Source organism: Gracilinanus agilis, chromosome 1 (genome assembly GCF_016433145.1).
Source record: "Gracilinanus agilis isolate LMUSP501 chromosome 1, AgileGrace, whole genome shotgun sequence".
Classification (NCBI taxonomy): Eukaryota; Metazoa; Chordata; class Mammalia; order Didelphimorphia; family Didelphidae; genus Gracilinanus; species Gracilinanus agilis.
Genome location: NC_058130.1, coordinates 381,368,879 through 381,385,347, shown reverse-complemented (window position 1 = coordinate 381,385,347; position 16,469 = coordinate 381,368,879). Strand labels below are relative to the sequence as shown.

The following is a 16,469-nucleotide window of genomic DNA, read 5'->3' as shown; positions in this document are numbered from 1 at the left end:
AAACCAGACATTTTACAGATTACTTTCCTCTGGGGAGTTCAGTTCTACTGACCTTTGGATCTTTTTGATTAAGAGTTACTGCCAGGGTAAGGCCATCCCTTGAAAATGCTATAATCAAGGCTCCTCTTGATTTTATTGATTCACATTTAGGAACCAGAGTACATAGAAAACATTCTTGATGTGCCCAGTGGACTTGGTATGACAACAAACTGTAAAAAATAAATAATGGAATCAATCATAACTAATTCATCATATACTGCCAATTTTTACAAATCACAAAAATTTAATATAGCTGAAACAAAATATGTATACATATATTTTATTGATTTCTACTTTTGAAGACTACCTTCAAGATATCTCAGAATTTTGTCAGGGGCAGAACAGCCATCAGTTAATTAAGAACAATTTTTGTTTTATTAAGAGTCTAAACCTTCCTCATCCAATGGACTTAGATTCCCTGATATTTAGAGAATATCAAGTTGAGAAACTGACAATCAAATACTCTACTACTTACAGGATACAATAATTTTGTGCAAATCATTTCATTTATCTCTCAGTTCCATCATCTGTAAAATGGTTGCAATAATATTTGTACTATCTTGTTGTAAGGAAAGTGGTTGGTAAAATTTAAAGTGATTAGTGAGTTAATATTAAACTATTGTGTCTACACAATGGCTAACAACCATTTCAAAAGGAAATTTTAAAAATACAAAAATTCATGGCTACAAACAGGTCATATTCCTTTTAAAATTCCAATTTCATTTTTTAAGTTTTTCCAAATTATGTGTCCCTACAGTTTTAAGATACATCAGGTTCCCATTATGTCTTGTGATTATCAACTATGCCAGTTCCAAGAAAACAAGCAATACAAAAAAATGTAAAAAACTTCGTGGGCCCAAAATTTTTAAACATCAACATCAAAAAAATGAAATAATACCCTTTTTTGGGTCTATTTTCTCTTATCCTAAAAAGTACAGGGAAGGGTCTATGGATAGTTATCCTTTTTATTTTTTGTTTATTATTTTGTATGTGTGCTAAAGGAGCTTAAACACAGGGTATATAAATTGGACTTGGGTTTTAACTTTAAAAGAAAGTTATTCTTGGGGGAAGCTGGGTGGCTCAGTGGCTTGAGAGCCAGGCCCAGAGACAGGAGGTCCTGGGTTCAAATCTGACCTCAGATACTTCCTAGCTATGTGACCCTGGGCAAGTCACTTAACCCTCATTGCCTAGCCCTTATTGCTCTTCTGCCTTGGAACCAATACACAGTAAGACAGAAGGTAAGGGTTTAAAAAAAAAAAAGAGAATGAAAGAAAAAAGAAAAAGAAAAAAATAGTTATTCTTACCTAATAGATTGAGATATATTTTCATACCACTGAAGTGCCAAAAGTGTTAACATCAAATATCCCCCGGAATAAAAAGTAAATGAACATAAGCAGCAATCACCAAGCAACTACAAAAAAAAAACAAAAAAAATACAAAATTGATTTTACTTTGTAATAAGGTTTAATCAGTTAAAGTTATTACTGTAAAATATTTTAAAAACCAAAACTAACAGTTCTCATATCCAATTGGCAGGACATTATGAGTTATAAAATCATATCCTTTGACTCAATAACCCCACTGTTAAAACATAGTCTAAGAATATTATAAAAGAAAAGGCTAACTATTAACATATTAATAGCTACATTACTTATAATAGCAAAAACCCAGAAACAGTTCACTGTCCAACAGTGAAAGAATGGCATACAAAAGTCAAATCAGATAATAAAATGGAACATTATAATGTAACTAAGAATTACAAGTCTGAGATATATAACTACGGAAACAATTTTGAAATCATGGACAGCAAAAAAAAAAAAAAAAAAAGCATGAGGACAAGTTTTACATTGACTTAGATTTCCTAAAAGGAAAAAAGGATACGTGATAAATGGAAAAAAGAGACTGGAAAAAGGACTAAGAATGAATGGACAAACTTTAAGAAATTGACATATGAAAGAAATAGATGACATGTTGAAAATGTAAAGTTTTAAATGTATGCATAATGGGTTTTGTTGAAGACTAAACCTCATGATAATTTTAATGAAAATATAAATTGTGAAAAAAAGATCTGTAGATCTCACTTAAACTGTCACATTTTTCATCTTCTCCATAAGAGTATGCCTTTATCTTTATTCATCATGTGAAGATAAATCATAATTATATATATACATTACTAATTACATTATTCTCTTCATTCTTATTTTATCTATCCTTTCAATTAAAGCACTAGGAAAAAAGTTTGATAAGAGCTTTGAATTGGTATAACTATCTGGGAACTATGCAAAGAAAGTGGCTAAAATGTCCATACTCTTTGACCCAGAGATTACACTGTTTAGGATATACCCCAAGGAGATAAATGACAAAAAGAAATATCCCATACATGCCAAAATATTTAAAGCAGCGCTTTCTCTGTCGTAGCAAACATCTGGAAGCAAAGCTAATGCCAATTAACTAGGGAATGACAACAATTTCTGATAATGAATGTAACACAATATTAATACACTGAATACAGGACGAATATGATAAAACCGGATTAATATAAACTGGTAAAAAGTAAAGCAACTGGAACCAGGAAAACAACATATACAATGATACAAAAAATATAAACGGAGAGAACAATAATGACAAAACAATAATTGAAAGCTACAAAATTACTGGCTCTCAAGAAGAGAAATGGTTTCTTTGCAGAAGTTCTGTAGGGTTCTACAGGTATGAAATGCTACATACAATGTAAGACTTTTTTGATATGTTCATTAGTTTTGCACAACTGTTTTTTCTTCCTTTTTAAACTCAAAAGGGGTAGCTCTCTAGGAGGGAGTGCTTGGGGAAAATATTTTTAAATCAATAGAATTTTTGTTTTTAAAAAAAGGCATCAGTACATACTTAGAATAAGAAAATCTGAGCTAAGGGGGGGGACCTTAGAATTCAAACAACATAATATTTAAAATATATTTCAAACTAAATGAGTTACTTTTTAGCAGCCTCAATCCAATTAATTCTGTACTATTACATGTGCTAGTGAAGGTAATACCAAAAATAACATATTGGAAGGCTAAACCATTTTCTTTTCAAAATTCAAAGAATTGTGGGCAGGAAATGTTGAAAATTTTTCAGATAGCTAATGATCTTAATTATGATCCCAATATCATCCCAATCCCCAGCTGAAATTCTACATATCTTGCTAAAACAGATCTCATAATTAACTTTTTCTTCAATTTCAAATCACACATAATATCTGCCTAATTTTGAATTTACCTCATTTCTTATAAAAACAGCATCCACTACAGCTTCTTTATCTTCAGAAGAAGGCAAAACAACTGATTCTTCAGGTTTGATTTGTGACCACTGGCCCAAAAGTGAGGAATTTTTGCAATATAAAATATTCTTGGACTCCAAACATTCCCATAGTAAGATGAATCCAGAAGGTAGGGCAAGCAGAATTCTTTTCCCATCTCCTGATACACAGACATAGAGTCTCAGAGAACTTTCTAGAGGGGGGAAAAAAACAAACATTCAACAGAAGGCCAAATTCCACAGACCTACAAAATATGCTTTTTTATTTACCAATATTTCTGCCCTACCAATTAGAAATTCCTGATACATTAACTATATATCAAAAAGAAAAATATAACACTCAACACACAAAAGAATATGTGCAAAGGAAGAAAGTTGTATTAATATGGATTAATTTATATTAAACACAAAAATGTCAGGTATGCCAGACAAGTGTCACCAAAAACAAGGAAAATAGATTTCAACTCCGATTTTTAAGAGTCCTGTATTACATACATTCATTCCTCTCCTATTTTTTGAAAAATGTAAGCAGACAGTTAAGAGATTCCTACCTAAGGCTGCTGTTATCAGTGTCTTAGATTCTTCAGTTGCAGATATAGTTTTCAAGCAGTCATGATCTTTGTTCCAAAGAAAAATTTCACCAGTGTTAAGTATTCCAGCTAGCCAAGCATCTGTTTTCAAAAAGAAAAGTATTTACCATTACTGGGTCTGAATACCAAAGAGATAATAAAAAAGGGGAAAGGACCTACTTGTACAAAAATATTTATGGGTGCTCTTTTTATAGTAGCAAAGAACTGGAAATTAAGGGGATGTCCATCAATTGGGGAATGGATGAACAAATTGCAGTACATGTTGGTAATGGAATATTATTTTGCTATAAGAAATGATAAGCAAAGTGATTTCAGAAAAAAGCTGGAAAGATTTGCAGGAACTGATGCAAAGCAAAATATGCATGCCTGGGAGAACACTGTATACAATAACAACAATATTAGATGATGATTATCTGTGAAAACTTGGCTACTCTTGGCAATGATCTAGGACAATCCTAAAAGGCTTATTATAGGAGGCAGTTGGGTAGCTCAGTGTATTGAGAGCCAGGCCTAGAAACGGGAGGTCCTGGGTTAAAATCTGGCCTCAGACACTTCCCAGCTGTGTGATCCTGGACAAGTCACTTGACCCCCACTGCCTACCCTTACCACTCTTCTGCCTTGGAACCAATACACAGTACTGACTCCAAGACAGAAAGTAAGGGTTTAAAAAAATAATAAAAATAAAAGACTTATTATAGGGAATGCTATCTAGAGAGAAAGAATTGAGTTGTTTTTCACATCGGTGTATTTACAGTTTTATTTTGAGGTTTTGATTATGTATGAGTTTGCTCTTACAACAATGACCAATAAGAAAGTTGTTTTGTATGACAATAAAAATAAAAAAGTATTCCTTCTAACCTACTGTTATTAAAATGCTTTAATATTTTCCATTAACTTGAATTATAAATTATTACAAATTGAAATCCATTTTTCCTAAGGAAACTCTCTGCCTTATTAAGTAAGGCAGAATGGCACCTACTCTGCAATTTATAGTCTTAAAGAATTGCTTGGAACAATAAGAAGTTAAGTGACCTCACCAGAGTCACATAGCCAGTAAGTGTCTGAGGTACAATTTGAAACTAGGTCTTTCTGACTCAAAACCAGTTTTCTATCTAAGCAATTATGACTTCCAAAATCAATTTAATTTAGTCTTTAAAAATTTCAGTAATACTTAACCATTACTGGAAGTTGTTAAGATGACAACATTTTTTAGCAAAAGCTGTAGACGAGGAATCTTCTTCTTTGTCTTTCCAGATGGCAAATTAATTTCACTTACATGCCTATCATCCAAAAGGAAAATAGCTTCCTTTTCCTGTGGAAGAAAAAAAACACTGAAGACACTAAAGTGCCAAGCAGAATTATCCCTTCATTTATTCTAATTATAGTGGCACCAATAAAAAGGGGGTCAGGAAAGAAAAAAGATGAAATCCTATTTGAGAATGATTTCATATCAGAAATTATATAATGGACATAACACAGCAAAAAGTGAAAACTATCTTAATAAGTCAAAGTATTTTTGTTGTATAAGCATTAAAGAATTTTTCCAACATCTCATTTGCTAATTTGTAACTTTTTAATTGTTGATTTAAAAATTTCATGCAATCTGTAGGGTTTTTTTTAATTACAAAGGGGTCTTCTAGGTATACTATACAACTAAAATTTATTTAATACTTTAAGAAATGAAAAGCATTTTACATTTATTTCTCATTTGAGTTTCACAATAATCCTATGAGGTGCTATTATTATTCCCACTTTGGAGATGAGGAAATTGAGGCTCAAGGATATCAAAAGATTTGATCAAAGCCATAGAGCATGTTAAATGTCAGAGGCAGGATTCCATCCTAGATCTTCCTGACACTTAAGTATTCTATCCACTATTCCTTGGGTTCTTAACCTCTTTTGAGTTATGAACCTTTTTGTCAGCCTAGCAAAGTCAAGGCACTCCTTTTCTGAATAGTTATTTTAAACAACTGAAGTGCTAAATTTCAGTTATAAGTTAGTGAAAATAAAGATAACCTTTTTTCTCCATCGAAGTTCACAGATCCCCTAAAATCTATTCATGGACACATTGAGTATCCAAGAAGACCAGATTAAGAACTCCTATGCCATGCCATACTATAGATAGGCATACTCTTTTAACTTTCCACTGGGGAAGGAAATGGCAAATCATTCCATAGCTTTGCCAAGAAAACCTCAATGAAAGAAAACCTCCAAAGAGTCAGACACAACTGAAATGACTGAACAATAATAATATTAAGCGTCCAGTCAGTCATAACAGATTTATTCAGGATTATGTAGCTATCACAGAAAAAGTCTTGTACAAGGTCAAATGGAAGATAGATGCCCTTTGGACAGTGATATCCTCAGGATAACTCCTGTTTGTTGATGATATTGGGCTGACTGCAACAAGGCTACTACAGTGAGAAAGAGATCAATCTAATAGTTCATACAAGTGTAACTATATGAATGAAAATTGCCTGTTGGTTCAATATTACATGCAGTACAATACCTAATTTATCAAATGAGTACATTACTATGTCTATCTGGGAAAACACTACCAGTGGACAATGAGGTGAATTCACAATTAAATAGGAGAAAAGAAAAATGTTTGAATTATACCTGAGAAATTATGAGTGCTTTTAATAATCCCAAGCTGCAAATTGAGGCAAATACCTCTTTTTTTAAACCCTTACCTTCTTTCTTAGAATCAATACTGTGTATTGACTCCAAAACAAAAGAGTTATAAAGGTTAGTCAATGAGGGTTAAGTAAATTGCCCAAGATCATATAGCAAGTAAGTATCTGAAGCCAAATTTGAATCCAGGACCTTCTTCTCTGGCTTGACCTCTCTATCCACAGAGTCACCTAACTGCCCATCAATACTTATCTTTAACACAAATGTCTTCTCATCATTTCTATATGGCTGAGAATACCACAATTTCTGAGGAATCAAAGTTGCAAGTGATTCCAAGGCTAATATACAATCAGTGGAAGTAACCTGCACAAACTACCCAATGATGAATGACCCACAAGGACAAATATAAAGGACACCATGAAGGAAACATGATTAAAAATATAAGTGATCATGAAGGAAAAACATGACCAGAAAAGCTCAGATGGGAAGTAGAAAGAAACACAGAGGCACAGCCTGAGTGTTCCACTGGAAGCCAAATAACAGAAGAGGCTCCCAGGAAGTCAAGTAGATTTTTATTTTTTTGCTAACAGGTTTATGGAAAAACTCATACAAAATTACACAATCTTAGAATGCAGGAGTGAGTTGCAATCCATACAATTGTAGGGAATACTCACGCTGATGAAATCACAGACATATTTAAGTATTAAAGAAATATCTTATTTGAGTAGTATCTTTAGATCGAGGATGCAGAGGAGCTATTGAATTTCACACACCTAACTTGAGGAAGCATGAAGGGCTGATCCTACCTGATCCTACCCCACATGTTCTACATTTAGAAGATTCTCTATTCAGGTTTACTTTAGCCTAACTTCAGATAATATGAAAAAAGTTAACTGAGAACAAAGTATATTTTTCCAATAAATTTTTCTTGGAGAAACAATTTTCCCAAAATAAACCAGATTTTTACATATTTTTAAAGTCATACTTATTATGGGAGGTAACAAGAGATACTGAGAAAACTACTGTCCTCAGATGAAGTTAGGGCATCTGGAGTGAATGCTGCTATGTCAACTGTCATTTTTATGACCATTAGAAACCAATCATTTCTCTTCTTTAGGCCTCAATTGTCTCATCTATAAAATGAGACTGGTCTAGAGGACCAATTAAAGTCCCATCAAGAACTAATATCTATAAGCAAAATAGTCTGCCTGCTAATTTACTTCAGATAAAGAAATATTTTTATTTCAAGTGAAATGGTATTTTATCTTAAGTGAAATGGTATTTTACCTTATTTTATCTTAAATGTAAACACACACACATATATAAAACATTTAACAGATAGACATATATTTATGTGAATGAAAAGAAATACTTACCTGTCCGAGCCAGGAAATTCGAGGCCAAGGTTTTTTCTGTCTGATACTTGTCGATAATAAAACTTCTAGTTTAACTTCCATGCTTGTCAAGAATATCAATGAACAAAATAATTAGGAAAAGATTACAGGATGCCTTAATGAATAATGATGGGTACAAAAACAACAAATAACTCCTCATTTTCATGAGGCTATTTGTATTTCCGTATTTCACATATATATAGGAGCTTTTCAATATTTGAGGGTAGACTCCTTTTTATTCAACATATCTTGACAAACGATGTCTCCCATGTCCCCACTTCCTAACTGCCTCTAGCCTCCAGAAAAAAAAAGAATAGTTTTCTGAGTAGAGTGAAACATATATAAGCTCAAGATATATTATATGTACATATAATGTATATTCAAGCCTGTTTCACATCTATCACTTTCCTAAAGGATTATTCAATAGCAATTGTCATGCTTAATATTTTATCTTTATAATATATAATATAGTTTTCCAATTGTACAAAACCTTTTTTATTTTAATGATTACCTTCCTACAAAATAAAGTGTAAAATCATAAGCACAAATACTGAACCAAAAAAATGACCTATCAAGATATTCATTTTTTTGTAATGGCGTTCTGCTCATTTTAGTCAAGGGAAAACACATTTTACAGAAAAAAAACAGACTATCTCTACAGCTGACTATAGCACATACACTACACATGGTCCTCAAGATATTTATGTTGTTGATAGAAATTAATGTTTCAGAATTGCAACAAGTCAATTTCAATGAGGAAACAAATTGAAGTGTCCCCAAAATAAACATTATAAAAAGTTAGAATATGATACAAATAATAAAATATTAAGATTTTAGCCAATACTACAGAGAAACATTGTCTTTACTTAAAGAAGCAAATGCAATTTAAAATAAATAATCCATGTTCATAAATGGCTTGTGCCACAAAAGATTCTAAAACCTTGTCTTATTCTGCACAAATTGAAATACAATCATCTGATAGGCTTTTTATTCCCAGAGCAAAATCTATTCACTACAGGTAGTCCTCTGTGGGAGGCCAATAAGAGAAACAGAGTCTTAAATAGATGAACATCTGAGACTCCTCTTTTGACTCCTTTTCAAGATCCACACCTTTTCTTAATAACATTATAGGTCCCATTGGAAAGCTTTAAACAAACCAGCAGTTACTGGGTTTAACAATTCCTCTACAAGAAAATTAAGATCCATAAACTATAAGAATATTCCTAAGTCAGCCAAGGTCAGAGCTTGACAAAACTTCACCCATCCAGGTGCAGTCCTCCCTATAAAAAATACAAGATTCAATTCATTTATGATATCTATAGAATATAGTTACGATTCTCAGAATTTGCTTGCTGATATCCAGGTGGCCAGAATTCGGCCTTGGACCCTTTTCTATCTTTACTTTGAAGCCTCCAAGGATTTTCTTTTGTGTGATTTGTAACCATGAGCTGTAAGTTTTTCTTTGTGTTCTTTGTGTGAAATGAGTCTTGAAGTATATATATAATAAACTCCATGCTCCTGGAGCCAGAGCTGGAAGCATGAAGTAAAAGACATTTCCCTTGTCCTGTCCTTATTTCCTTATCAACTAAACTGTCCTTATCAGAGATGATGAAGAGATCTCCACAGTCCTCTTTTTAGATAACTGTGAAATGCCTAATTTGTAGGTTTGCTAGGAGCCTGCTAATTTGCTCAGAATAAGGTGACAGTTTTTCATCTGGAAAACATGGCCCATTTACATGTCACTCCTGGGAGAACACACACTACTGGGAACCTAGCTCTGCTCTGCCAAAGATGGGAAAGCTGGGAATAGTAGTAAAGAAAGAAGATAGGACAGTGAGATTAAACCATTTCTGTGGTCAGACATCTGTACCAGAGACCTGGGTGAATGTTACAGGTACCCTATACCTTGAAGGTCAAAAGGGACCTTGTTAGTCAGCCCACAAGCATTTATTAAGGTAGGCAATGAGCCAAACACTGGAGATTTAAACAAAACAAAACAAAACAAAACAAAACAAAACAAAACAAAACAAAACAAAACAAAACAAAACAAAACAAAAAAAAACAAAAAAAAACCCTGACCTTATTCTCAAGGAGCACATATTCTAATGGGGAAGACAGCATGAAAAAAAAAATAGGTATATACTAGATAAATAAAAAGAGTGGATTGAAAGTAGTCTGAAGGGGGGGGGCATCAACATGCTGGAAGGACAAGGGGAAAAGGCTCCTATTGAAGGTGAGATTTGAGCTGAGTCTTGAGGCAAACCCCACAAACCAATTAGCAGAGACCAGGGTGCTTGCCTAGTTACTAGAGGTATTGGATGGGAATGGGGCTACTGATTGTGAAGCCTCCATTCCTCCCTCCTCCTTGCAGTTGGGGAAGCATATATCTCATTTGAATGAAACATGGATGTTCAGATATGGTCAATCTGTTCATTTCTTTTGCTCAATTATTCTTCTTTGTTACAAGTGAGGAAGGAATAGGTAAGTTAACCAGTAAATGACGAATGTAAAAAATAATGATAATAATAAATTGAAAGAGCATTAATTTAATAAACACCGAAGAAAACAAAAAGGGGACCCAAGTAGGTTATTTTTTTAACCGAACTGATCAATTTAACGCTTTTAAAAAAAAAAAAACAAAGAAAACGTAACCGTTTCAACATGCAATCGGTATTTTCTTTGTTTATTGAAATGTTTGTTGATGAATAATTTCATAATGAAATAGACTGCAAATTAAATAGATTTGTTTAAAAAGATAAGGTGCAACTAAGATAAAGGAGGCACTCCGAAGAGTGAGAGTGGCAGGAGCTTGGCGGAAGATGGAGAATGAAGAAGGGAAGCAGCACTTATTTATATAGCGCCTACAATATGCTAAGCGCTTTACAAATGAAGCACAAATAGTACCACATTGAATCTTCACAACAACCCTGCACCACGATCCCCATTTTACATAAGAGAAAACCGAGGCAGACAGAATTTCGGTGACTTGCCCAGGGTCACCTAGTGTTTGAGGCGGTATTTGAACTCGGGTCTCCCTGACTCCAGGCCCAGGGTTCGGATCCCTCGGGGGAGCAAGGATGTATGGGGGGGAGGAGGGGCGCGAAGGACTGGAGAGGGAGGAGGAGAACGGAGTGAGGGGGAGGAGAGGGGGAGGCGGGGAGCTGGAGGCCTGGAAGACTTACCGGGCCCGGGCGGGGTGACCGACAGGCACAGGCCGGAAAGGCAACCCAAGAGCCTCGGAGCGAGCTCTGCGCAGGCAACAGGAAAACTGAACTGACGCGGGACCCCGGTTTCTCCTGGACGCGGATCCAAGGCCCACCTACCCGCTTCCCGCCTCCTACCTCCCCACGCCCGGGTACCCGCAGCCGCCTCCCAGCAGCCGCTAAACCAAAGCCGCTGCGCATGCTCAGAGTCCCAAAGGACACGGTCCTCCTCCCTCTGCGCTCTTCCCTTCCTCCCTCGTTCCCTCTCCCATCCTCTTCTCTTCCCATCTTCCTCCCTCCCTCTCATCCTCCTCCCTTCTCCCTACCCTCCTCCCTTCCTCCCTCACATTCTTCTCCCTTCTTTCCATCCTCCTCCCTTTTCTCTTCCCCCTCCCTCACCCTCTCTCTCATCTTCCCCCCTCCGTCCCATTTTTCTCCCTCCCTCCCCTACTCCTCCCTCACTTCCTCTTCCTATCCTTCTTCCATCTCCTCATCCTCCTCCTGTCCGCCTCCCTTCTCCCCATCCTCCTCCCTTCCTCTCTCCCATTCTTCTCCCTTCTTCCTATCCTCCATCTCCCTCCTCTTCCCTCCGCATCCATCTCCCTACCTTCTATCTCTTCCAATACCTACCTTTCCCCACCCTGGCCTCCTCCCTCCTTCTCTCCTCTTCCATCCTCCCTTCTTCCCCCTTCCTCATCCATCCTTTTCCCTCCCTCCTCTTCCTCATCCCTATCCCTCTTTTCTGCTCCATCCTCCTCCCTCTCATTCACTTGCCCTCCCTCCCCCATCTTCTTCCCAGAACCCTCAGCCTTCTCTTCTCCCACATTCATGCACTTGTCACATAATCAGCCTACTTTCTTATACAATTGCTTAATGACATCTTTTATTTCTGTTCTTTGAGTTCTTTAGTTGTATGTTGTAGCCTGTTCACATCTGCCCTGGGATTCTCCATTGCCCTCTATGATACTCATTTTCACTTCATTGGCGGCTATTACATTCAATATTTCATTACCATATAACAATAGTAGAATGCTTAAAAAAGAAAAAAAAAAAAGATGGGCTTTTGCTGTTATGGAAGGCTGAGTCAATAAAGGACTTTTGAAGTTTCCCAAAAGCAAACTATTTCCTCTCCCTTCCCATCTCCCATTCAATATCTTCTCCTCTTTTCTGCTTGGCACCTTGGGAAATGCCAGATACTCTTTCTCCATGCATATCATCATCCCCCCCTCCTCCTCTTCTAGACATCTGTCCTTCCTTTTATCCTCTCCAGTTTCTCCCTTTGCCTTCTCCCACTCTCTGTCTGTCTCCTTGGGGGTCTCTCTCTTCCTCCAGCTCCTCATTCTTCTCTGCTTCCTAAGGGAGCATCTCTATAACTCCTCTTTCTTCTCTCTTCTCAGTTCTCCTAGTTCTCCTTTTTTCTTCTCCTTTTCTTCATCCCACTCTCTCTCCTCTTCCACCTTCTCTTTTATATCTTTTCCTCCTTCAGCCACGTACTTCTTCATCTCCTGCTTCTGGCCTCACAATCCTGAATTTCCATGTCTAAATTATTTGACTTGTTTAAGACACTTTAGTTTTACACACACACACACACACACACACACACACACACACACACACCTGCTTTCACACTGTCATTTCCTGTCATTCCCCTCTTCTTTCTGTTCTGTCCTCTGCTTAGAATGTGGCTCCCCCATCTATTGATTCATTTCCTCAACAAATAAAGCATTAAGTTATGATTCAAGAGGATTTTAAATAATAATTTACACTTTAAAAGAGTTTTATCATACAGTCTAAAATCACGAAAAAAATTTATTTCATCATATATTTAATCATCACATATTGCAGTTAATGCATCAACATTTTTGCTAAAGATGAAGTAGGAGAGAAATTTTATAATAAACTTAAGTCTCAAAATTAAATCCAAGAGCACTGTGATGCTTGATAACTTCATGGAGAGGAGGGAAAAAAAGGTGAAATACATGGGAAATTGTGGGAAGCCAAAAAGAGAAATAGCCTCTAATGGATAGAAATCTGAGACTCCTCTTTTGACCCCTTTTGTGATCCACACCTTTTCTTGTTGAAAAGTATTGTGGCCTTGATGGAAAACTTTGGGTTCATAGCAAACCAGCAGGCAAGAGGTTAACATTCTCTCCTTTGGTCAGAAATGCAACTGTTTTTGTTTCAAAGGTAGTTTCAGACAGTCAAGGCTGAAAAAATGTAGGACTTCCTAACCTAGCAAAATATTCCCAGACTCAGCTTGCTGATAATAAGCTAGCTGAAAGTTCAGCTTGGTTTTTTATTTACACTTTGAAGTTTCTGAAGCCTCTTGTATTGTCTATGTTGAAAATGTAACTTCTCACAGCTGTGAAAACTTCCCCTGTGCTTTTGGGTGAAAGGGATTTTGAATTTTCATATATAATAAACTTGTGACTCAATGGCACTTCAGAGAAGCAGCTATGAGCTGACAGTCAAGATTGTCTCCCACCTCTTTTTTTATCAACTAAGCCGTCCTTATAAGATAATCTGGAGATGAAGAAGTAGCTTTCAACAGGAAATACATGGAAAAGCATGGTTAAAAAAAAAAAAAAGGAGTCAGGCCAAAGTTTTAATATTATAGAGAAGATTTATACCACTGTGTGGTGACCACTATCTTTGTGAAAAATTTGCTATGTACTGAACATGGTAAGCACTAAATAATATCCTAAAAAACAAAATAGATTACATTTTGACAAGAAAAATTTGTTAGTTACATGGGAATTAACCCTGAATCAGCTATGTGTATGTATAGTTAGCCCTTAAACTTCTCAAAGCTAATATTAGAATTAGCTGTTTGGTTGGATTTTTTTAAAGCTCTTACCTTCTTTCTTAGAATAAATATTGATTCTAAGGCATAAGACAGTAAGGATTAGGCAATGGGGAGTTAAGTGATTTAGCCAGGGTCACACAGCTAGGAAATGTCTGAAAGAAGGAGAAGAAAAAAGATGGCGATGAGGAGGAGGAGGAGGAAGAGAGGAGAGAGAAGAAGGAGAAAACGAAAAGAGGAGAGGAAGAGGAAAGAGAAGGAGAAGGAGGTATGTAATACAATTGAAAAGCTTAACAAAAAAAATTAAACTAGTAATTGAACATCAAAAATGGGCAATGGAAATAGAAATGGCATTGAAACTGATTTTAATTGTTTTATCCAGAAGTTTAACCAATTAATTGCCACAAGAAGGAGACTTAGAGACTTAATGAGCCCAGAAAGCACATTAGACAGCAAACATCTGATTGACTAGTCAAAAAAAGAGCAATGGCTGCCAAAGGCAACACCAGTTTAGAATATAAACTTCGTAAAAGCTTATAAAGGATCATGTATGATGACAGAAAGATGAGCAGAATCAGCTCATAAAATAGAAACTGTGGAGGGTAAAATCAGTTTAAAGAAAGTTTGACAAGCTATTCAGCTAAGCAAAGTCGTCCTAAGGGCATTCAAGGATGAAAACTGAAAGATCAAAAAAAAAAAAAAAATAGAAAGGATTTTCAGAAATCATTATAACAAACTCTCATTCAAGGACTGTGAAACCAGTACATATGAACTTGCAGATTACAATCCCATACAGAAGTAGAAATAGTATGGAAAGGAACAAAAAATATAAAAAGCAGCCAGATTGAAACAAGTGTATATAGAGGGAATTTCTGTTTGAGGGGACACAAGTGTGAGAATTTTAAGGGACCATATACAATGTATCTGAAAGAGAGAGAACAAAGATATGGAAAAAATATCAGATCTTATTATCTCTGAATAAAATCAACTGAGAGAAGAAAAATAAATAAATACTTCAAAATCTTTACTTGAATCATATATAAATGACTTGAGGGTATTTGTAATGAGGGCATTAGTGGAGAACAATCAAGCTTTCAAAAATAATATTCAGTAATGGACCATATCTTTTCCATTTTTGAAAGAAGCAGGGAACAAAAATATCCCATTGTCATTATTGTTTGTACAATTTTTTAAAAGGTATTTGATTCATTAGGATATAATATCACCATATAGACTCTTCAACAACATGATGTTTCCTGGTTACACATCCCAATTATTCCAGAAGCTTAGAAAATATAATAATGGAAATAACCCTAATCAAGAATTCCCTAAAAATAAGCATTAGGCTAGACAGAAAACAGAGAGATGTATGTTACTCCATTCACTATAGTGATAGAAGAGATCCACCTTGGAGTTTGGGTCAAAAAGGGATTCCCTATAGGTGATGAGATCCTATAAAATCCTATAGAATTTCTTTTTAAATGTTTAAAATTTTATATGCATATTTTATATTTTATTTTCCCCAAGTTATGTGTAAAAACAATTTTGAACATTTATTTTATTAAATATTGAGTTCCAAATTCTCTCCCTCCCTTCCCCATCCCTGATACAGTAAGCAATTCAATATAGAATTTATATGTGCAATCACGTAAAACATTTTTCCATATTGCTCATTTTATGGAAGAGATCTCAAACAATAAAAAAAGAAGAAAGAAAATGAAATGTAGTATGTTTTGGTCTAAATTCAGATCTTCTTAGCTTGGATATCATGTACTTTTTTAAATATTTGGTCAACTATTTTTCCATATCATTGTTTTCCTTTATAATCTCATGTACTTGATCTATTTAAAAATACTGTTCTTGAGCAGTTAGGTAGCACAGTGGATAGAATGCCAGGCCAGCAACCAGAAGGACCTGGTTTCAAATTTGGCCTCAGATACTTCCTACTTGTGTCATCCCAGGTAAGTCATTTAATCCTGGTTGCCTAGCACTTGCCACTCAGTTAGAGCTGATACTAAGAGAGAAGGTAAGGGTTTTTTAAATAAATAAATTATTATTCTAAAAAGGCTTCAGTAGACTTCCCAAGAAATCCATGGCACACAAAAAAATGAAGAGCCCCTGTTCTAGAAATTCCTGTTTGTGGATGACATCATGATCATTTCATCAAGACTCTGAACACTACAAAGGTCTCTGGAAAAGATCTGAAATCTTATTCCAAGAAGTTTGGCCTATCTTTTCACAAAGGAAAGATTCAAAGGTTATATACACTAAAAATCTAAAAGATAAAGAATGTCTAATGCTCATATTTCAACATGCATTTGGCTGGGCTACCTATAGAGCTTCTCCTCTAGTCTATATATCTGGAATGGACAGTTCAGAGTTAGAGTTGGACCTAGAATTTCAGAGGAGGAGGAGAACGCCTTTGGGAAACCTCATAGGTCCTTTACTGACCCAGAATTTCCCACAAGAACAAAGGCCCATCTTTTCAACCTTCTACTGTTGTTAGTTACCA

General features: G+C 35.5%; 1 protein-coding gene across 1 annotated transcript in view; it reads right to left on the bottom strand.

Annotated features, from left to right (window-relative positions):
- Positions 1 to 8,014, bottom strand: part of CPLANE1 (ciliogenesis and planar polarity effector 1) — a 118,504-nt gene extending 110,490 nt beyond the window's left edge. The window contains exons 1-6 of the mRNA XM_044681409.1: positions 7,934 to 8,014; positions 5,100 to 5,235; positions 3,885 to 4,004; positions 3,295 to 3,527; positions 1,344 to 1,450; positions 53 to 209 (exon numbers count right to left, since the gene is read on the bottom strand). Coding sequence (XP_044537344.1) covers positions 53 to 209; positions 1,344 to 1,450; positions 3,295 to 3,527; positions 3,885 to 4,004; positions 5,100 to 5,235; positions 7,934 to 8,014 — 834 coding nt within the window. The remainder of the gene's footprint in view (positions 1 to 52; positions 210 to 1,343; positions 1,451 to 3,294; positions 3,528 to 3,884; positions 4,005 to 5,099; positions 5,236 to 7,933) is intronic.
- Positions 8,015 to 16,469: the final 8,455 nt, after the last annotated feature.